Source organism: Camelus dromedarius, chromosome 18, assembly GCF_036321535.1.
Source record: "Camelus dromedarius isolate mCamDro1 chromosome 18, mCamDro1.pat, whole genome shotgun sequence".
Classification (NCBI taxonomy): Eukaryota; Metazoa; Chordata; class Mammalia; order Artiodactyla; family Camelidae; genus Camelus; species Camelus dromedarius.
Genome location: NC_087453.1, coordinates 44,788,100 through 44,811,385, shown reverse-complemented (window position 1 = coordinate 44,811,385; position 23,286 = coordinate 44,788,100). Strand labels below are relative to the sequence as shown.

Genomic DNA, 23,286 nt, shown 5'->3' with positions numbered 1-23,286 from the left:
ACAGTGCCCAGGACGGGCCCTGCCACTGCAGGTGCTGAACAGACACAGGCTGAAGAAATGAACAATGTATTTGTAAACACACATACGTGAGTCACACACTTTTTCATTCATTCAGCATATTTATCAAACACCTACTACTGATGGCCAGGTCAGTACTGAGTCTCAGGCAGTACAAATTCAGGACAGTGGGGGCCAATTGTGCACATACTTTTCTTGCTTTCATTTTCTTTACTTCTGGAAAGCCCCAGAGATAGAGAGGCTTCAGGAACGGCTTATTTCCCGATTGATGTTGCAGGCCAGGACTTTTTCAACATCAACACAATGAAATTTGGGGCCAGATAATTCTTTGCTGTGGAAGCTGCCTGGCTGTGAGTGATAGGAAGCCAGCCAGCTGCACCCCCACTCAAGTTGTAATAGTCCAAAGCACTTCCAGAGAGCCCACGGCCTGGCCTGGACTGGCTGCCCTGGACCAGACCCCTGAGGACCCGCATCTTCAGCCATCAGCATCTCGGGAGACTCTGAAACAAGCCCCGAATCGGGAAGTTGACTGAGAACGGCCAAGCTCCCGCCTGAACGTAAAGATCACACACACAAGGTCAATGCCCCAATTCAACAAGGTGGCGGGGGCCGCGTCGGAAACGAGACAGAAGACGGACCGTCAAACCACAGAAATGACTGAACGGCCCCCTCTTCTGACACACAGCGTCGGCTGCATCTGGACCACTGATGCCTCAGTACCCTTTATTCCTCCGGCCCGCCGGGTAAAAGTTACTAAGCGCCCAGTCACTGAACTGCCCTTGCTTCCAGATGACACTCAAATCCTCCTTCAGGGCTGCCAGATAAAAGACAGGAAGCCCAGTTACATCTGAATTTTAGGCAAACAATGAATAACTTTTTAGTATAAGTATGTCCCAAATATCACATAGGATGTACTTATGCTATATCTGAAATTCACATTCAGCTGGGTGTCCTGTATTTTCATTTGCCAAATCTGCAACCCTTCCTTCCTTAGAATTAGCCCAAATCCTGTACTAGGCCCCTCTCAACTCCCTCCTACTGAGGGCCCCCACCCCGCGGCTCTTCTAGGGTGTTCTCCGTGGCTGCAGCAAGCTAGTAGAACCTGACTCTGATGGGGGTTGTGCTCTTGGGGTCTTGGGGAAGAACAACCCCTACTTTCTGAGGCAGGAAACTCTGAAAGGCGGCCCTGGGGAAAGGGACAGCGGTGGGTGGCCAGTGAGGACAGGCTGAGGGCGAGGAGCAGGGAAAGTGGAGTCAGGCTCACATCTCAGTTAACCAGCACCCAATGCAGAGCCCACGGCAGGAGGAGGTGGGAGCAGGGGCCACACCTCAGAGCTGGCCGAGGCACAGCACCGGCACTTTAAGCCAGAGAGACGCAAGTCAAACCTGCAGTGAGCCGTCACCTCCCACGGCCAGGATGACCATCACCAAAAAGCCCACAAATGACAGACGCTGGAGAGGGCATGGAGCAAAGGGAGCCCTCCTGCACTGCCGGTGGGGATGCAGTTTGGTGTGGCCACTGTCGATTCCTTAAAGAGCTGAAAGTAGAGTTACCCTGTGGTCCAGCAACCCCACTCCTGGGCGTATGTCCAGGGGAAACTCTAATTCAAAAAGACCCCTGCACCCCAATGTTCACAGCAGCACTATTTACAGTAACTAAGACAAGGAAGCAACCTAAGTGTCCATCAACAGAGGACTGGATAAAGAAGTCGTGGTATATCTATATACAATGGAATACTACTCAGCCACAAAAAGAATGAAATAATGCCATTTGCAGCAACATGGATGGACCTGGAGATGAGCTTAAGTCAGCCAGAGAAAGACAAACACCACATGACATCACTTCTACGTGGAATCTAAAAACATGACACAAATGAACTTATTTATAAACCATAAAGAGACTCACAGACATAGAAAACAAACTTATGGTTACCAGGGGGAAAGAGAGGGGACGGATAAATTAGGAGTTTGGAATTAGCAGATACTAACTACTACGTACAGAATAGATAATCAACAAGGTCCTTCTGTAGAGCACAGAGAACTATGTTCACTATCTTGTAATAACCTATAATGAAAAATAATATGAAAAAGAATATATACATGTGTAACTGAATCACTATGCTGTACGCCTGAAACTAACACAACCTTGTAAATCACTATAATTCAGTTTCAAAAAACCAAACTTATTTTAAGACCTCGAGGGTCTCAGGTCCCATCTCTATGAAATTCCTTCCAAGCTGAAGTACTGTGACCACAGAACTGACACGTGGTGTGACCCTGGGCAAGTTTCACCACCTCCAGGTGTCAGCTTCCTCGCCTGTCATGCACAGTGGGCCTCATGGCAGTGGGGGGATTAAATAAATCCATGGGTTTAAAGTGCTTGGAACAAGGCCTGGAAGAGTGTTTGTGAAATTAAACATAAATTTTCAAAAGGAGTTGAACAGGAGGAAGGCTGGGCGGCACACATGGCGTGGCACCAAGACAGGGGGTTTTGCCAAAACGCCAGGCATTCAGCAAAGGACGCGTTGCTCCGTTTGTTCTTCTGCTTTGGCAAACGGCAGTGTAAACCAACACAGAGTTTGAGAGGTCACTTCCCCCAAGACTTCCCTGGAGAGGGGAGGAGCCCACACCCCTGCGTCTTGGCTCAGAGGCTGCCCGAGCACCTGCGGGCAGGTGTCGGTGGCAGGCGGGCGGTTTTCTGTCCATTACAGGGCTCCGGGCAGGTGGGTCGTCCTGCCTCTGAGGCCCGCCCCCGCGTCTCTGCGCAGCCGCCTTTGAGAGAGCAAATAAAACGTGGGCGTGTAGAGGGAAAACAGGAAAAAACAGAACACCTTATCAGATGGTGGCAGTAACACCAAGGCTTCCAGAGAGAGAGACAGTGAGTGAGGTCATCCAAGTGCTGAGCTCACAACCCTGCTGGGAAGGTGATGTCATGGCATTTTCCAGATGGGGACGGAAGCCAGGTCCAGAACGCAGGCACTTCTGGGCTTTCTGTATCGTCCTGTTCATTCACTCAGGTCCACAGCACAGAGCAGCGTTTCTCAAACCTGACTCCCCCGGCAGGCCTGTTAAAACACAGACTGCAGGCCCCACCACCAGCATCTGATTCTCTAGGTCTGGGGTGGAATCCAAGAATCTGTATTTCTAAGAAGTTCCCAGGTGAAGCGGCCGCTGGAAGCCGGCCTGCACTTTGAGAACCACTGGTGGAGGCCGCCTTGTTAACAGACGCCGGGTGAAGCCAGTGCTGCCTGTCCGGGGACCACGTGTCACGTGTCAGTTACCTCCTAACTGCAGGCAAACGCAGAGACAGACTCAAGCATCTCACCTTGACGGGCCCGCCTGGTTAATCGGTGCTGTCCCGCCTCTCCTACGATAGAAATCACCCAGGTCCTGGTTAACGCCAAAGGCTTCTGTTCCCTCCCTCGGAGGTTCTGATTCAGTGGGTGTGGGACGGGCCTGGGAATTTAACAAGAACGCGCAGGACTCTTACCCATGAATTCAGGGAAGGAAATCCTCCCCGTGGGAGCCCCTTCCTTAACAGCCGAGCAAATGGACATGGAGGGCAACACCTTCCCCCGGCCGGCTGCACTTCACCTGGCTCAAGGGGAGTCTGCTTCCTGCAGAGTAACCCACACCCCAAATGCACCAGTGCCAGTTCACCGCGGGACGCAGCCCGGCCAGGTGCAGAGCCCGGCGCTCAGGGGCCCCTCGACCTCTGAACCACGATTACGTACCAGGCACTAAGAGCTTCCTAGGGGCGCCCTGTTGAATTCGTGCAACAGGAGCCTTAGGAGGGAGGGAGGTGCATTTATTCTCAATTTCCAGATGAGGAAACAGGCCCAGAGAGTTGAGACAAGTCGCTCAAAGTCACGCGGGAAGTAGGTAATGGAACTGGGAAGAGCCGGGTCTGTCTTAGTCCACCACCCCTGTCCTGCCTGAGCCTGGGGCATCGTGAGAAATATATAATCGGTCTTCGCCCTGGCTCTGAAGACTCTTGGACAATCCTGAGTGGTAGCCATGCTGAAAGCACCTTGTCACTCATGGCAGATCCCCTTCAGTCGTGCCTGAGTTTAAGTCAGTGATGACTGCTGCCTGGAAGCCCCCGGGAAGGCTTCAGGATGGGAGCTGGCCACCTGGGGAAGCAGCCCCGAAATCAGACCCACCACCAGGAAGGGAGGGGGGCTGGTACTGAGCTAGGCCCCAGTGGCCAATGATCAATCACGCCAACATGATGATCTCCATAAAGCCCCAAATTGGGGGGTTTGGAGAGCTTACGGTTGGTAAAGTTGAGAGGGTGACACACCCGAACTCCACAGGGGCAGACGCTCTGCTCGAGACCCTTACAGATCTTACCAGATGCACTTCTTCGTCTGGCTGTTCATCTGTATCCTTTATAATGTCCTCATTAACATAACACACTGGCAACAGGAAATAGTGTTTCCCTGAGTTCTGTGACTTGTAGCAAATTATAGGCAGACCTTGTTTTGTTGCACTTTTATTGCACTTTGCCCATACAGCTTTTTTTTTTTTTTTAACAAATTGAAAGTTTGTGGCAACCCTGCATCCAGCAAATCCATCGGTGCCATTTTTCCAACAGTACTTACTTGCTCACTTTGTGTCTCTGTCACATTTTGGTATTTCTTGCAATATTTATTTCAAATGTTTTATTCTTACTATATTGGTTACAGTAATCTATGCCCAGTGATCTTTGATGTCACGATGGCAAAATGATGACTCCCTGAAGGCTCAGACAATGGTTTGCAAAATGTAGCAATAAGGGTTTTTTTTTTTTGTTTTAATTAAAGTAGAATTGATTTACAATATTGTGTTAGTTTCTGGTGTACAACAAAGTGATTCAGTTATACATTTATATATTCTTTTCCATTTTGGTTTATTACAGGGTATTGAAAAGAGTTCTCTGTGCTCTACAGTAGGACCTTGTTGTTTACCTATTTTATATACAGTAGTTGGTACCTGCTAATCCGAAACTCCTGATTTATCCCTCCCCCATCCCCTATCCCTTTTGATAACTATGTTGCTTTCTATGTCTATGAGTCTGTTGCTATTAAGTAAATAAGTTCACTTGTATCATTTCAGATTCTGCATATAATGATTTCATATGACATTTGTCTTTCTCTGTCTGACTTACTTCACTTAATAGGATCATCTCTAGGTCCATCCATGTTCCTGCAAATGGCATTATTTCATTCTTTCTTATGGCTGAGTGGTATTCCAGCAATAAAGCATTTTGAAATTAAGATGTGCACATTTTTGTCAGTCATAATGCTATCGCACACTTAACAGACTACAGAATAGAGTAAATATAACTTCCATGCACTGAAAAACCAAAAACTGGTGTCACTTGCTTTACTGCAATATTTGCTTTATTGCAGTGATCTGGAACTGAACCCACAGTATCTCTGAGATCTGCCTGTACAGAACCTGAGGACGGGCTGAACAGAAGTGTGGGTGACCTGGAAACCCACTCCTTGCAGACTGAAGTGGGGGGCAGTCTTGTGGGACTGACCCCTTAACTTAGAGGATGGGGGGGGGTCTGTGTTGACTATGTATAGTCAGAATTGAATTAAATTGTAGGACACCCCACTGGCATTCACAGAGAACTGGAGAAGTGGTTGGTGTGGGAAAAGTCTGCACATTTGATGTCAGAAGTGTTGTGAGCAGAGAAACAGTTTTCTTTTAGTGGTGAAGGAAGACGTGTTCTAATAAAGGGCCCAAGTGGACCAACACGGCCCCCAGGTTCCGGGCAATGGTGCTGGAAACCGTCTAGAAGATGTGTTTATCTGTATCTTCACCTACTACTGCCTGACACCCTCCCACCACGGCTGACTGGTGCCCATGCCACTGGATTCACCCACAGTGGGTCCCTGAGTCCTGTCTTTCCCCCTCAGAGACCCCAATTTACCTTTTTCCATCCTTTCCTCCACACACATGAACTCAAACTCCCTCTCAAGGCCGATCTCAGTTAGGAGTTCAGAAAGCCCTAGTTTATACTAAGTTGTGAATGACTAATGATATCATTTGACATTCTATTGCTAATGCAAAAGAATTACAGGAAAGTGGGAGAGAGATTTTTGCACAGGCCATTCTCCTTTTTAGAAGGTAAGACAAAGGAGAAAAAAAGACTCTGTCCCACACTAGTTCCTCCCTTGACACCTTTCTGTCTGGGACAGCGGGCTCCCGGCACCTCATCTGCTAACAGTAAGAAGCTATTCCCGAAAAGGGAAGAAGGCACCTCTACACCTTAAGGTCCCCGTGTCCTCTGGAGACCTCGGGCTGACCCGTGGCACCGTCTTAAGCCCTGGAGAAACTTGCCGCCCGTTTCCCCGATTTCCCTCTGGCCACCAGGGCTTGGCTGGAACTCAGGCTCCATCGCTGCTGAACACGAGGTCCCCAAGAGAAAGAGAAGTGGGCACCTGCCTCCCGTGCACACCGTGGAGCCTCCTGGGGGCCAGCAGGTTGGGAGGCTGAGCTTGCCGCACACTGAGCTCATCCCCCTGCCAGCTACTCAGGAGCTCCCACTGACAGCCCTCAGGCCAGAGCCAGCCCTCTGGTGCACTTTCTTTCACCCTCACAATACTTGTGAACAGACTGTTTCTCTATGTTGTGGTCCTCCGGGGCCCTGCATCCCGGCATTCACACCCTCGAATGACATCCCTTCAGAGAGGGCTGCACAGCTTGCCTGGCTTCTGACGAACAGAATACGAGGCAGTGAGGGCAGGCTGGCCTGGGGTTGCCGGGGTGGGGGTGGTCACACTGGTCCTCTTTTGGCGTCATCCTCTACTACGAGAGGATTCCGCCTCAGGGTCCAGGACGTGGCCACAAAAGGCAGAACAAAAGCCTCTGGCAGAGCCTGCGCTGTGAATGGAGGCTGACTTCCCCGCACTACCTTGGGGCCAACATAACACTCTTCCCATCAGGTAGACCCCAGCTCCGCCTACGTGAGCGCCGCTGTCAATGCATAGAGTGGGTCTAGCCAGCCTGGAAGGGCAGCCGGGAGCCTGGTAGGGAAGGTGCAGGGAGGGGAGGAGGGCAGCGCCTGGGGTGGGGGCATCAGCAGGTTTGGGTCACAGGAGCTGACACAGCAGGGCACGGGGGCAGGACCAGGAGGAAGAGTTGAATGTGGAAGCACAGCCTGAAAGTCCTCTCACATCCAAGTGAAGAGCTGCAGACCTGGTCCCAGGAGCCACATGGAGCCGAGGGTCTGTAAGCAGGCCATGCGGACGGGTAGGGTGGTTTGGGAGGAACCAACCAACCCACCAACCAACCAGGATCAGTGGTGGTGCAGACAGGTTATGAGCATCACCATCTGTCGGGCCCTCAAATGAAAGAAAGAGACCCTAAGTAGGGAGGTGGGTGTGGGAACAGGAAGGAGGGGGTGGACTTTGAAGACCTGAGGGGGATGTGCCAACGCTGGGCACCTGGATGGGGAGGGGGACAGGGTGGCTTGGGAAACCGTGGAATCCAGGAAAAGGAGGGATCAACGATGATGGCCCGGACCACCTGGACCTCCTCCAGCCTAGAGGATGTCCTTCTTCCAGTCTCCTTCACACGACACGCCCCTGACGTCTGCCAGCTGTAGGTGACCCTGCCGCCTTGTCCAGGGCACCACCCGCCGCCCCCGTGTGCTTTCACAGAGACCCTGCCGGGAGGAAGATGCCGAGTCTCACAGGTGGCGAGGACCATTAGTGACGATGCTGGGAAGGGCCGTGGACCGCGTTCGTCCCACACGGGATTTCTGTGGCCTGGCTGCCAGGATCCCACAAGCACAGTAACCACAGGGCCTCCTCGGGTGCCCCGGAGTGCTCAGACCTTCCGCGTTATCCAGGACCCTCGCATCCTACAGCTGGTCTGAGTCATGCCCACGAGCCAGGACAGATGGGAAGCCACAGATCAAGGCTCGCTTCCAGTGGTTGGCAGCTCTGGCCTGAAAACACACACTGGATGGGGGAAGACAATGCTGAAATGAGGTCTGGTGATCGCTTTCCAATTATCTAGGCTTTACACAAAATCACATGAGCCCTAATGACCGAGAGGGATCACGAGCAGGCGGAATTCAGCTGTGAGCCAAGACCGTAGCCACGAGCTCCCACACTTTACGAAGGGGTTCCAGCAGGACACAGGGCGTCGCCGATGTGGGTGGAGGGCGGCCCTGCGGGAGCACAGGGCGGTCCCTCCGAATCCCTAGATACAAGCCCAGCTGTCCAGCCGAGGCCACTTCCTCAGGAGAGACTGCTCCGGGCCCTCCTTAGGTTACGTGTCCTCAGAGCCCTTGACTTCTCACATGAAGCCCTGTTTTCTCTTATGATTTATTATTATGTGTCTAATATTATATTTGATTGATACCCTCCTTTGGTACCAGACGGAAAGCCCTGAGAAACCTGGGATGGCTTCCAGTTTGTCCCTCCCTGGCGCCTAGTACAGAGCCTGGCTGGTCCCAGGTGCTCAGCTGATGTGAATGAAAATAAAGTGAAGGTAGAGCCACTGGGTCCCAGGCCGTGCTGAGCGACAAACCAGCTCAGCAACCGAGCTCTACCCTGGCATTTTTATAACAAACTTCCAAAAAGTCAGTATTAAACGTCCAAAGGGCACAGGACTTCATCCTTGCAGATAACTGCATGCCCAAATTATAGAATAATTCATAACAACGAATAATATTATTTACTTGATATTACAGTAACTAATACTATTATTCCACAATAACTAATTATGAAATCTTCATAGTGAGGAACAGCAACATCTACATCGAAGAGGAGAGGAAGCAGCAGAAGGCAACCACATCGTGGGCCTAGAGCATCTAACTTAGGTAAACAGAGCAATCTAAGCTCTGCAAACAAGCAAACAGACAGCCCCCTCCCCCCAAACCCAGCACTGCCAAGTGACGTCGTACTGGCCACTTCGCACACATTTTCCTCGAGGGCATTTGACTGGAGAGGGAGGAAGCAGACCTGCCCTCAGTGGGTTCAAGCAGCCTCTCACCTTCTGTTCGACTGGTTCTTTCCTAGGACATGGCCCAGAAATACAAGTGATCTAACTGCCTGTTACTCAACTGAAAAAAAAATAGAAAAAAAAAATATACACAACAATTATTCCCAAGATGGCAGGAAAAACTGGCTGCACTGGACTTAGCAGTAGGTTGTCCTGGGTCCAGCACGGCCCCTGCCTCAAAACTTCTCTGAGGTAATTTGTTTTTCCTACAGAGAAGATACTCTTTATTGGAATTTCACAGGCACAGGGACACCCTTGAGGAATCAGCTCCTTCACATAAACAAAATCTACGTGCTGGGAGGTGACCTGTGGCAGGCACAGGATGGACTGTGGCCTCGGTGCCGCCCAGTGGGGAGCACACTAGGCAGGCCCCCCAGTGCCCTTTCTAGAAATGGGTAGGAAATTATCCATTTCTCTGATCATTTCCTAGTGAAGGAGGAAAGAGCATATTGTGTTTCCTAGGAAACTAGATCATAACAGTTGTGGATACACAATTTGGAGTCAGAATGAAACCTTAGATTTGCTCATTAGCAGCTGTGCAATCTTGAGCAAAAAATGACCTCTCTGTGTTGGTTTCATCATCTATAAAATGGGAATAATAATAAACACCCCTTTCATAAATGTATCAAAAGGATTAAATAAAATGGTATCTGGAATATGAGAAAAACCCTACTCTTGGTACCTAGAGGGTACGGAATAACGGATAATAACAGTAATAGTCATTGTGCTTAAACATAAGAAAAGACACTATAAACCTCCTAGAAGAAAAATAGGCATAATGTTCTCTAACATATGTTCTCTCTAACATACATCTCAGCAATGTTCTCCCAGTGCAGCCTACCCAGGCAATAGAAATAAAAGCAAAAAAAAAAAAAAAAAAGGGGGGGGACCTAATTAAACTTACAAACTTTTGCACAGCAAAGGAAACCAGGAGCAAAACAAAAAAAAGACAACCTACGGAATGGGAGAAAATATTTGCAAACGATGAGGCTGCCAAGGGCTTAATTTCCAGAATATACAAACAGCTCATACAACTCAATAACAAGAAAACAAACAACCCAATCCAAAAATGGGCAGAAGACCTAAACAAGCATTTCTCCAATGAAGGCATACAGACGGCCAATAGGCACATTTAAAAAAAAAAAAAAAAAAAAAAAAAAAAGCTCAGTATCGCTAATTACCAGAGAAATGCAAATCAAAACTACAATGAGGTATCACCTCACACTGGTCAGAATGGCCATCATTCAAAAGTCCACAAACGATAAATGCTGGAAAGAGCGTGGAGAAAAGGGAACCCTCCTACACTGTTGGGAATGTAGTTGAGTGCAGTCTTTATGGAAAATAGTATGGAGATTCCTCAAAAAACTAAAGATAAACTTACCCTATGATCCAGCAATCCCACTCCTGGGCATATATCCAGAGGGAACTCTTAATTCGAAAAGACACATGCACCCCAGTGTTTGTAGCAACACTATTTACAATAGTCTAGACATGAAAGCAACCTAAATGTCCATCAACACATAACTGAATAAAGAAGTTGTGGATTATTTATACAACGGAATACTACTCAGTCATAAAAAAGAATGAAATAATGCCATCTGCAGCAACATGGATGGACCTACATACAGATCGTCATACTAAGTGAAGTAAGTCAGAAAGAGAAAGAAAAATACCATATAAAATCGCTCATATATGGAACCTAAAGAAAAGGATGCAAATGAACTTATTTACAAAACAGATACAGATTCACAGACCTATAGAGAACAAACTTACAGTTACCAGGGGAGAAAAGGGGATGGGAATAGATAAACTGGGAGTTTTGAATTTGCAGATACACACTACTGGATATAAAACAGATAAACAACAAGGACCTACTGTACAGCACAGGGAACTATATTCAATACCTTATAATGGCCTATAATGAAAAAGAATATGAAAAGGAATATATATATACATGCATAACTGAATCACTATGCTGTGCACCAGAAACTGACACAACACTGTAAACCAACTCTACTTCAATTTTAAAAACTCCTTTGTCATAAAAGTTATTATTATTGCTAGTGATACCAGAAATCCTGTATCACAATCATCATCATAATAAGAGCATTATCTCCAAGGCCATTCCAACTCTACCCCATTTTCCCCTTTTGCTTGAACTTTAAAATCTAACTACTCTGTGAGCTTAGCCCCTCTGCACTTCCTGAGCATAAGGTGGTAATTATGGACTAGCCAATATTCAGGCTGATGCAGGCAGTGCCTTGGGTTAAGGGGGGGTCTGGGTTCATCCCTTTGACCAGGATGAAATGAGTATCTCAGCATAAGACAGGCTCCAGGAACCAGAGATGAGTCAGGAGCCTGGCGGGTTAGTGCCTGGGAGACAGGATGCTCGGGGGGCACAGGGGGGCCTCCTGTGCCTCTGGTGGCGGACGTTACACAGCTTTGATTGGAGTCGAGTCAGCGGGTTACAGAGACAAATACATTCACAAAGCTTAACTATTAGGACTGGGAATCGAGACCATCTGTGTCAACACAACGTAACGATTTCTTCCAGGAAGTGATTGTAAACCAACAAATAACTTCGCTGTTCACGGCAGGAAATTCCTACAAAGCAGTCGGTCCTGGCAAACAGTCTGCTCACCTGGGAACACAGCTTAAGAATGGCTCACTCGCCAAGACCCCGTACAGACCTTTACCATGCTGTACCCACCAGTCCTCAACTATATTATGTCACAAACTCGGCTGAAACCCAGGTAACTCTCTGCCTGGAAAAATGCAGCTTAAAGGATTTGGGTCTGGACCCCTAGACCCTACAAATGTGCCTCCTGGCCTCCCCCTGCGCAGACACAGCAGGCCCGCGTGCTGGCAATGTTGTCCTTGACCGCAGTCGCCAGAATGAACTTGGCTTTGCTTTACCAACCAGCTCTTCCCGTGGAATCTGTGGAGCCCAGAACTGACACAGTAAGTCAGGTTTGGGCTCCTGGAAACAGGAAACACATAAATGTGAGTTCGTGTGTACTTGCAGCCCAGCAAGGTGGGGCAGTTAGTAAACAACGTCAGTTTCCCTCAGCGATGAAGTTCAGAGGCCCTGATTTCATCGCTCCTTTGAGGAAAAGACCTGGAGTTCGAACACCTGCCGGTGACAGGTCCAAATGCACATTTTACCTCCATGTCTCTCCTCTTCTACGTGACTCGGTAGTTTCCAAATTTTCAACAACGAGTCTGCATTATTTTGAGGGTGAGTGAGAGGACACAAAGCAAACGCCCTAAGAAGAAGACTAATTCCCAAGTGCACAGCAGACATGCTCGCCCAGTCTGAATTTAAACCACATACACACGCGGAGGACGGAAGACACCCGCTGAGAAGCTCATCACGCACGCCAGGCGCCCCGCTGACATCAGCACGCGCACAGACACGCGGCACAGTTTTCACCAAGCTGCCTCGGTTCTCTGCAGCCTGGTCGTGGGAGGAGTTTGATAAAACACACCGGCAAAAACACCCAGTCCGTCTAGGGCAAGGCCCAGGAATCATGTGCAGGTCTCTCTTTTTTTTTTCAATGAGCCCTTAAGTGACTCACACACTCAAGCCAAGTGTGAAGCACAGGCACCTACACAGATTCACCCCAACGCCAAGTCCACTCCCGTCAAAAACCACCGGCTGAAAAAGGACCTGCTGAGCAGCTGACAAAGAGAGGTGGCTGCGATCGTTTCACAGAGGGTGGCATCTCCGGGTGCCCGGGTCCTGGGCTGTGAAGCACTGACTCACAGAAGCCCCCACCTACTGGGAAACCCGAGAGCAGCGCACAGCTGGGCTCGGGCAAGTCCCCCCGCCAGGCTTCTCCCTGCCGCTGTCCGCAGCATCCGCAGCATCCGCAGCTCTCGGGGCAGCTGGGCACAGGGGGCAAGCCGCCCATGAGCCACCCCAATCGAGGCTTCCTTTTACCTTAAAGAAACTTCCTCGCTTGTCCAGACTGCGGGCGCCCATGGTCCAAGCCGACATCTCCCCAGCAGGGCTCCACAGCACGCCCGGGACTCCTGAAGGTAGAGACATTTTTAATGGTTAGTCCAGCCTGTAGGAAATTCTTTTCTAAGCCACAGAACACTCACAACAACAGTCCTGCCAAGATCTTTTTCCATCAACCACTGAGTGCCACTGTATTTCCCACCCAAGCCTTCCATCTCCTTTCAGGCCAATTTCCTGTCTTGGGCGGCACAGTTCCTAGACTGTGCCCCACCTCACGGCCCTACCACCCGCTTTTCCAGCTGACGCAGGTCTCCGGGCCTGCAGAAAGCATAGTGATTACTTTGTGTGTTTGCTTGACCTCAGGCTCAAGTCCTAAAGGGACAACTTTAGATGTCACTGTAATCTGCTCCAAAGCTCATGGACTTAATGTGGCTGATTACAGAGGGATGGCGGAAGAATGAGGCCCTGCAGGTCCCAGGAAATCCTGCAAGAATGGGATGAGGTCATTATTAGCCATGCCAGCCCTCTCCCCACCCCGGGGCAAGGTCAACACAAGGGCGCTGGCAATCAATCCCTCTGTTTTCTCTTTAGAAATCAAAGCCTGGAATGAAACCCTGTGTTCCTGTTTACAGAGATCAGTTTGTGTAAGAAACAGCGTGTAAACAGTTCCAAGATGGCCCAGGGAGGGGGGTGGACTTTGGAACGTGGAGGGGAATTTAAGGGCCTGATAGGATTCTGAATCATAACCATGGCTATTTGGGCCTGGAATTTCCCTCACTGGAGTCTCAAACCCAATAATCTTCCCTCTTGGCTACAACACCTTAAATGTCCTCTTCTGAGTAAAACACACGCACACCCAGGCAGCTGGCCTCGCCCTGCCCAGCGTGCCTGGAGGATGCGTCGGGGAGCAACCCGGAACCGTCCTCCAGGACCAAGAGTAATTATAAAACTGCCCTCCCGGCCACACAGCATGCACGATGTGGCTGGTCCAATCCTGACCAGCACAGTGCAAGGACAAACAAGGAAACATTAAAGGAAAACACATCTGGGGACATTAAAAGGGGTTCAGCTGCAGGGATGGGGCGGGAAGCCACCGAAGTCACAGTAGCTGCTGCCAGTTTGCTGAGGCTGTTTCATTATTAGCTGGGGGACAGAGAGCCAGCAGCACCAGAGCGGCATTTCAACAAGCGGAAAAGCATCATTACTTTGCAGAGAACTGCAGACGTCAGTAACCAGCGATCTCTGGGGTGAGGCTCGTTTCAGCCCCGATCTGTTTCTCCTTTCACAGTCACAGTGGGCTGCGAGGGCCCGCGGAATTCCATCGAGGAAAACAAGAATGCAGCCACAGCCACCCCTCCTTCCGGAGCCGTCACCCATTTAAGTCACTTCTCCATGGCCCGGTCACTTTAAAGTTTCACAGGTGTCTTCCCCGTGATTCTTTCCACCCTCCTGCTGGGATGAAGGTCAATGTTCCAAGAGCCTGGGGAGACGGTGAGCTCTCCAAGGCGACCCTTGTTGACTCTGAAGTTCCTGTTCTGGGCTCAGCCGCTGAACGGAGGAGCCCCCGCTCCAAGCCCTTTGAAGTTCATCACTTACTAGCAAAGTCCGTGTATTGGAGCGACTCCAGGAGGAAAACACAGCGCTGCTTTCCAAACAAAGAGCAGAACAAGAACCACGCTGTAACCTTGGAGAGCAAATGATTAACTGTTTCCACCCAGAAACACACACATAAAAAATGTACACGCCTCGAAACCAAACGTAACGCCTGTTAATTCTTTTCTTCCAGACACTTTCTCGTCAAGGAACCTGACATCGCACAGCAGTTCAGGAGCAGCTCGGCCAGAGCCAAGGCGTCATTCCTCATTCCAGACCCAAGTCTCTTTGTTCTGCTCAGAAGTTTTCCGTACACAAACCCTTTCTGATGAGCCAGACAGGCAGTGAATTTTGCCTATCTCAACGCAGCAGTTTGGACTCCAGGAGTTTACTGGTTTAACTGGCTGCCTGAAGAGCTGCACCCCTGCCTCAGTGGTCCCCCAGGGAGCACCGGGTTTGGATGCTGAGTGGGGCCAGCAGAGCCATCATGCTTCTTCAAGAAGATGCAGGTGGCACCCCGACTTCTTGGAAAGGCTGCTTCGGGGTGGAGATGAGGGCAGGTGACGAGGACAGGCTGCCAAGTGCCTTGGCAGGTCCTCCCACAGGACGAAACCCAAGCGGACAGCACATCCCACATCACTCCAATTTTTTCAAATAAAGTTCTGAAGGGCCCCAGAGAAGTCTGGGTTTAAGGTCTTTCCCGCTGTAGCAAGACTTTCCTTCCCAGACCATAGCCTCTAACACCTTAACACAGACAGAAATTTAATACAGTTTAAAAGGAGACTTTCTTTCCATGTGTGGTTCCCACCCCTCCCCCTGAGGGGTCACACTAGCAGTTCCGTCCTAAAACCACCCCAGTAACAGGCTGAACGAAGAAAGAGAAAAGGTACCGTAGTTGGAGAGGATGTACAATTCCTCCTGACCTGGACGGTGGATGCTTGCTCCTTTCCTGGTTTCCCTGAACAGGAGAGCGGATTCTTGAAAAAGGAGCCCAGTGCGCCCGGTGGCTCCTTCCAGATGCTAGCTGAAAGCTAGCAAAAAAAAAAAAAGGGAAGCGGGGAGCCCTAATGGGACTAAAGGACACTGCAAACACTTTGGAGCTGCCAAGCCTTTTCAATAACACCACTGGGGGAATGTAAACGAAGCTGGTCGCTGCAGGCCAGCTAAATAAAGGACAAAGGCAGGAAGTGTCTGTCCCTCCCTCTCCCACAACACCAGGCTCTGCCACTTGGGGGGGAGCCTCTCGGTGGCTTCCACATGGCCCCCAGAGCAACAGCGGAGGTGAAGTCTGTCCTGGAATTTCAGCAGCAAGGACTCACTCCGTCGTCTGCCCGGCTCCAGGCTGTGTGGACTGCCTCTGAGCAAGACCACTCCAGGCCGCTTCCCAGCCCACTCCACCGGAGCCGCTGCGGCTGGGCGCAGGGGCGCCTCCACCTGGACCTGGGCTGCAGGCTGGCCGACGGGGGCTGGGCCACCCCGTGTCCGATTTCCAGTTCACTGACTCACGGAGCCGAGTTAAGTCACTGGCAAAATTCCAGCGTCGGCTCTGTCCGGCTCCAGGCCGTATCAAGCAAGATAGAACAAATCGGAAAGATGGACCGTCCCAACCCCTCCACCTTGGTTGATTTAATCAGCCCGTTCCCTTCCTGTTTCATTCGCCCCAGGTCACCAGCGCAAACTCACGAAGCAGCAGCCGTGCCGCTCACACCGGCATCCCTGGATGCCATCTGATCCCATCAATCACGCGTCTGATTGGAAAGAGACCTGGCTTATCCGCGCCGAGGCCTCTCATCCCCGCTGCTGGCTCGGCCACGGAAGCTTTCTGATCGCTCCCTCCCTCCCCCTCCTTTCCAGCAGTTGTGTGAAGCGAGACAAAGTGGACGTCAGTTCTCAGTAAACAACATCTCATTATTATGACTCGTTTACAGCCAAACTGGCTGAAGTAGGAGAAAATGACTCACCCCTGGGGACCTGTCAGGTCGAGGCCAGTCCTGTCACCTTTTCTCCCAGCTCCTTCCTTGAGTGGCTCTGGTGACGGCAGGTCCTCTCCTTTGAATGCTTTCGTCTTTACTAAGAGGTAAAAGCCAGTGGGGCGGTCCTGCGTCTGGATCCAGGGAAGGTCTCTGAATATTTCCATAATTATCTTTGTATTACCCTAGATTTTACAAGTTGGACCAAAAAACTCTATTCCAGGCTCTGGCTTGACAATTCAAATTACGTGAATTTAAAATTATTTTTCTTTGAGCCTCTGGTATCACTGACCAGCACTGATTTTCTCTCTGTCGTTAGCCAAACTTCTACCAGTTTTAAGATCGTGAAAACTCTTCATGGAAAAGAGAAACTAGTTTGTGGGAAGGAAAAAAATCCAAAGCAAAGAACTGAAGTCCCAGCCTCCTTCCTCAGTAACCGTGCTTTTAAATGTGTACAATAACCACGGATAATCAAATAATTTTTCTTCTTCTTTTTCTTAAGCATGGTACTCAGGGGTGAAACAGTACAGGAGTGGCCTGTAACTGGGGCTAATTCCCAGGGGAGGTCCATCCCTTCCGTCCTTGGAAAACGGACGTCTTGCAGAAGCTCTGGCCGCAGCCATCATCCAGAAGGTCTGCCGATGCCCACACAGCCGAGGTGTCGACGCCTCCCCGGGGCAACGAATGTGCCCGGGACACAGGCGGGCAGCTCTGCTGTAAGAAATTCCTCCTGCCCTCGGGCGGGAGACCGCCCCTCTCACCTCCTACCCAACGCCCTCGTTCCATCCCTCGGGCCACCAAGAATTAGCCTGCTGCTTCTCCGGGTCCCTCTGGGTGACAGCTCCTCCTGGGCGTGACTCAGGCCTTGGGGCTGGTGCGCTCTGCCTGCCTGCAACAGGGCTGAGAAGGGAGGGGGGAGACCCCCGTCATTCTCTTTCAACACCTTAAAAATATGTGTATCTCAACCTCTTCATCTGAGAAACCTCACGTGGTAAGTAGTCACACCAAGCAGACAGATGCGGTGACTTCACACGTACAATGGAGAAGTCCCATAAGGGACATCAACATTTAACCCTAAGGACACCAGGGACGGGATGCCATGGCAGGGGTACCTGTCAGCCTGTGAGCCCTGGGGTGCACAGCTCCCCTCCAAGGCTCCCTGGCCATCACTGAAGGGCTCTGCGGACTCGGCTGGCTTTACCTGGGGGTTTAGTCTGGCAGCTCTCGGGTAGAGACTATACCACAGAGCCACAGATTAAGGAATACACGTTTTAAACACTTGAACACACTGTGTCCAGAGACCCCGAGTCCAGAATTCGTGTCCAGGCAGTCTGTGAGACGTGCCGTCAGGACACGCTGGCTGGGGACACGGGATGTTACACAGGGAGGGAGGGCAGCCGGTACCAAGTGCATCACCAAGCAAGCAGCCAGTGTGGGCGACTGGGAAGGGAACCCTGACAGCCAGTGTAGACCACTCCTCAGATAGTCCCAACTGAGGGACCAGGGAGCTGGGGTCCTTGTCCAGCTCCCCCCAGGGAATGGTTGAGGGCCGCCCCCAGGCGGCCGTGGTCCACCAGCACCTCCAGCGCACCGCTGGTGGAGGGAGAACGGGCTCTGGGGCCAAAGAGAGCCCTCCGGCAAAGCCGGCCGGTGGAGCCAGGCCGGCGTGCAGGGGAACGCCAGCACCCACGGGGCACGGGACGGGCGTGCTACCCCCGGCAACTCAGCACAGCCCGGGCGTTCTGCGTAAAACGCGGACGGCTAGCATCGCGGTGAGCGGGAGCGGCCGTTCCAGCAGGGGCGCTGCGGGCTGCTCTCAGGATCCCTTCAGCTGGGATGTAAGCGCTTCCTTTCACCAGCTCCCCTGAGCCAGGTGCCCCACCTGACCCACCCACCCCTTGGGGAGCACCTGCCCTGCCCGCGTCATGCCTGATGCACAACGTGAGTGACTCTGGCCGCCCCGCCCTCTCAGCTGATGGCGTGAAGCCACGGTGTCATAACTGGCCCAAGCGAGTAATTCACCGGCTGTTCTCGGATGAAGCGGAATCTTCTGCTCAAAATTCTGAGTTGAGAGGCACAGGGCAGGTGCTTATGCATAAGAGCTGGATTGTGAGCCCTAAGCCAGCTTAGTTTTTGAGGAGCAGACACCCCGAGTGAGCAGCTATGGGAAGCCCCGGCTCACAGGGTGCGGAGGAGGGGCGAACGCCCATGCGCCACTGAGAGTCTGAGTCTTGGCCTCGGGGTGATGGCTGTAACGTCCCACCAGGCCTGGCAGGGCCACGATTCAGAGCGTCTTGTGTCCTGACAGTAAGTGTCCCCCTTTCTTGACTAGTTTGGGTAGATTTATGTTCCTTTCCATCAAATATGCCTGGACCAGAACGGCTTCAGAAAGATGAGCATGAGTTCTCCGAAACAGGTGGAATTTCAGCTATTTATGATCAGCTTAGCTAATGTTCAAAGATCTTGGCATAAAGTAGAGCGCACGCTGACAAAGAAAAAGCCCCATCGAACCAGAACAGAACCTGCAGATGCCACCTGTGCGGGGCATTTCCTAGATGAATCAAGAGAGGGAGGCCTCTGGACCACCCAAGGGAAGATGCTTCAACTGAGGGTGAGGTGGGCAAGCCCAAGGCACGTTTCCACCCCTCCCAACACCACCGGGGTGTGGGGGGCTCAGCTGCACGCGTTTACCTCTCTTTTTTTTTTTTTTTTAAATTTAAGTTTCTGACTTGAATGAAATGGAATTTTCTGGTCAGAGTTGTGGACTGTTGTAAAGATGTTTTTACTCTCTTTTTTATTTAATTAATTAATTAATTGAAGTATAGTCAGTTTACAATATTGTATCAGTTTCTGGTGCACAGCACGTTTTGGTCATACATACACATACGTACACTCCTTTTCATATTTTTTTCATTATAGGTCACTACAAGGTATTGGATACAGTTCCCTGTGCTGTACAGAAGGGCCTTGTTGTTCATCTATTTTATACGTACTAATGTGTATCTGCAAATCTCAAATTCCCAATTTATCCCTTCCCACTCCCTTTTCCCCCTCGCAACCATAAGTTTGTTCTCTATGTCTGTGAGTCTGTATCTGTTTTGTAAATAAGTTCGTTTGTGTCTTTTTTTTTTAGATTCCACATGTAAGTGATATTATATGGTATTTTTCTTTCTCTTTGTGGCTTAACTTCACTTAGAATGACAGTCGCTGGATCCATCCACATTGCTGCAAATGGCATTATTCATTATTCTTTTTTATGGCCGAGTAGTATTCCATTGTATATATGTATACCACAACTCCTTTAATCCAGTCATCTGTCGATGGACATTTAGGTTTTTGCTTCCGTGTCTTGGCTGTTGTAAATAGTGCTGCTGTGAACACTGGGTTGCAGATGTCTTTTCAAATTAGAGTTCCCTCCAGATATATGCCCAGGAGTGGGATTGCTGGAACATATGGTAAGTTTATTTTTAGCTTTTTAAAGGAATTTCCAAACTGTTTTCCATAGTGGCTGCACTCACTACATTCCCACCAGCAGTGTAGGACACAATCTCCAGCATTTTATCCACATCCTGTCCAGCATTTGTCATTTGTGGACGTTTTAATGATGGCCTTTCTGACTTGTGTGACCTGTTATTTTAATGTGGCCTTTGTGTCCTCAAGGAAGTTTTAACTCAGTGCTTAATAAACACAGATATTTCACTTGGAATCATACCAATATTGATCATTTTCACGGAGAAAACATTCTCTGGAGCCAACTCCATTAAGCCATCTTAACTCCTTGGTCAGTTCCTTCTACAGGATAGATAACAGTTTAAAACCTTCTTCTGTCTTATTTTAATTTTGTGCTTTTCTTCTTTTCCAATATAAGAATGTAAAGCTTTTGAATATTCTATGTTTTATGCCAAAAGTTTTATAGTTTTAGCTTTAATGTACAGATCTACGATCCATCTCAAATTAATTTTGAGGTAGGGATTTTAGAGTCTTTATTTTTCCATATGGATACCCATTTAATTTTAAATTTATGGAAAGTAGGTTTTAGGGATAAATTCTATTCCTTGTAAACTTTATATCAGAGACATGATCGATCGAACAGGCTTCTGCCTTCTGGTTGAGCGCCGGCCTGCAAGGCAGCTGTGGTGGTTTTCATTATCTCTATGAAGTTCCAATTTTCCTGGGTTAAATTCCGAATATATATTTTGCAGGATTACTTGATGCTTCTGTAAAATGTTAACCAATAACAAATATGACTGTGCAGTTTAGGCTGTTGTCAGGTTTTCTTCTACCAGCATGAAGTATCTCTCAGACCAAGAATTTTTCTTCCCCCTTCCTTTTTAAAAATTGCAGTATAGTTGATTTACAACGTTGTGTCAGTTTCTGGTGTACAGCAGAGTGATTCAGTCATACATATATATAAATTCTTTTTCAGATTCTTTTCCATCATACATTAGTACAAGATAGTGACTATAGTCCCCTGTGCTGTAGGGTAGGACCCTGTTGTTAATCTATTCTCTACATAGGAGTTTGTGTCTGCTAATCCCAAACTCCCAGTTTATCCCTCCCTCCCCACTTCCCCCTCCACTGGTAACCGTGAACTTGTTTCCTATCAGATCAAGTATTTTTCACTTTCAAGAACTACAAACAAATGTAATTCATCAGGTTGGGATCGGCTTGGATGGATCACAAATTGCGTTCAGTGCAGCTTTACCTATTTCATTGTGAACTGACTGTAACACTGGATTATTCTGTATTTCTTAGGACATCAGTGAGAAAAGGGCCTCTGGGAATGCTCTAGGAACACGCCAGCAACAGGCTGACACAATTCTGAACCCAATACCCTTCATCCTCGTCATATGTTCTGGTTGGCCATTAGTTGATGAAAGCGTAAAGGACGCACACCAGGTCTAAAGGACCACAGGAGGTGTTCTCCTTAAGAGAGGGGGTCTCATATTGAGTGCTCCTACCAAAATAAAATAAGATAAGATGAAATAAAATAAAGCCATCCTAGGCTGCAATGCCATGACAGCCACCTCTCTGGAGGGAAAAAGAGGGCCACCATCCCTACGTAATAATCCAGGGCACACACTGCCCGGAACCTCATGCACTGATTTGCTTCTTTCTCCCTCATTTTGATCCTGCGTGCGCTGCTGTCTTTCCCACTTCCCGCTTCACCTTTAGAATACTTAGCCTCCCCGTTAATCAGTGCCGTGCTGGAAAATGTTTAACCGCTGGCTTTCTGGGGAATAAAAGCCCCACGTTTTAGCATTCACCTACTTTGTCAGATGAATACTCCCATTGTGGCCAATGTCAGCCCACCGAAGTGACATTGATGGGCTTACAGAATTCACGAGAATGTAACAGTCAGCTCCGGTGAGCGGGGAGAAGGGACTCCAGCCCCCGCTGCACCCACCGCCGCGGCTCTAAACCACAGGTCTGTGCCGAGGCCGCTCTGATCGGATCCTGCATACACTGCAGCGACACCAGACAGCAAAGGGAGGAAGCCGGATCTGCAGACTGAAGCCAGTGCTTCATCCGTGAAACCACATCATCTGCCCCGAGTAAGACGTGAACCCTTTCCAGCTGTCCTCTTGACCAAGTTAGACAGTGCCATCAGGAGACCTGAAGGAAGCCAGATGCTCAGTCCAGAAGGTTCCACGTCTTTAGAGGATGACACGAACAAGAAAAGAGCTTCCTCTAGCCAACCGGACACTGGGGTCCATGTGCCTTACTCAGACTAGCCTCTCCAGGACCTTACACAGTGCCTGGCACGGATGTGCTCAATAAATGCTCACTGGAAAAGTAAGTGCGTGAGATTTTACAGAGACGTCATCGAGGCTGAAAGGAGGGGTTTTCAGGGAATGGCTGCATCAAAAGCATAAGGAAGAACCACGGCATCAGGAATGACCAGGTAACCTCAAGTGCCAGCAATGCGCAATCCACCCTGTCGACCCACACAGCACACTGGAAAGGCCCCCCTATCCCCTCGAGACACGGGGACGTTGGTTTGTGGAGTCTACATGTTCTGCCTGTGGCTGGGTTTTTCCTGCAGAGTCTGTGATCAGGAGTCCTCTCTTTTCTTTAGAACCTAACGACCTACTCATCTCTCACCACGTCCTCAACCAGTCATGTTTCTCAGCTCTTTCGTTTCTGCACAAATCAGAATTCTCGGAAGATCTCCTGGTGTGTGTCCAAGCCAGCACATCTTCGCTGGAAACCACAAGACAAAAGAAATCCGCAGAATAGACGCCAAACTCCCAATGAAATAGAGCCAGCTGGGAAGGGGGGCTTCTCCGTGTGTTCGTGCGTGTACTTGCATCACGGGTTACGGGGATCAGAGCCTTAAAGTCCCCGTTCTTGCTCTTAGGAAGTAGGTTGGAGAGCAGCTGGCCCTCCTTCTAAGCCTGCAGATTCCACGTGGGACGCTCAGTGGCAGCCCGCCATCCAACACCGAAGTAACAAAACACCGTCTACACAGAGTGAGCGCACCACCACCAGTATTAGCACCGCCCACAGCCCGCGTCCGTGTGATCAAGGGGGATGCGTACGGAATAAACAGTGGCTCTCCAAGACAATTTTTTATTTTCTATGTCTACAAAAGAGTCGTGGAGAGGGAGGGGAGGCACCGGGCTCCCCGGGCTCCATCGGGAGGATTCGGGGGTGAGGACAAACTCACGTCGGAGGGAAACTGCTCTGGGTCATAATGAAAGCCTTGGGTCAGACTTCTGGAAAAAGAAGAGC

At 49.8% G+C, this 23,286-nt stretch overlaps 1 protein-coding gene across 9 annotated transcripts in view; it reads right to left on the bottom strand.

The window, feature by feature from the left end:
• RIN2 (Ras and Rab interactor 2) overlaps positions 1–23,286 on the bottom strand; it is a 196,999-nt gene that overhangs the window by 86,023 nt on the left and 87,690 nt on the right. For 5 of the 9 annotated variants that reach the window (XM_031434317.2, XM_031434316.2, XM_064475918.1 and 2 more), the window contains exon 3: positions 12,968–13,059. In XM_031434317.2, coding sequence (XP_031290177.1) covers positions 12,968–13,024 — 57 coding nt within the window. In that variant the 5' untranslated portion in view covers positions 13,025–13,059. Of the gene's footprint in view, positions 1–12,967; positions 13,060–14,193; positions 14,241–15,471; positions 15,540–16,264; positions 16,422–16,542; positions 16,763–23,286 lie in introns of those variants that run through there. The other 4 variants (XM_031434315.2, XM_064475919.1, XM_031434318.2 and 1 more) reach the window with 4 other exon arrangements.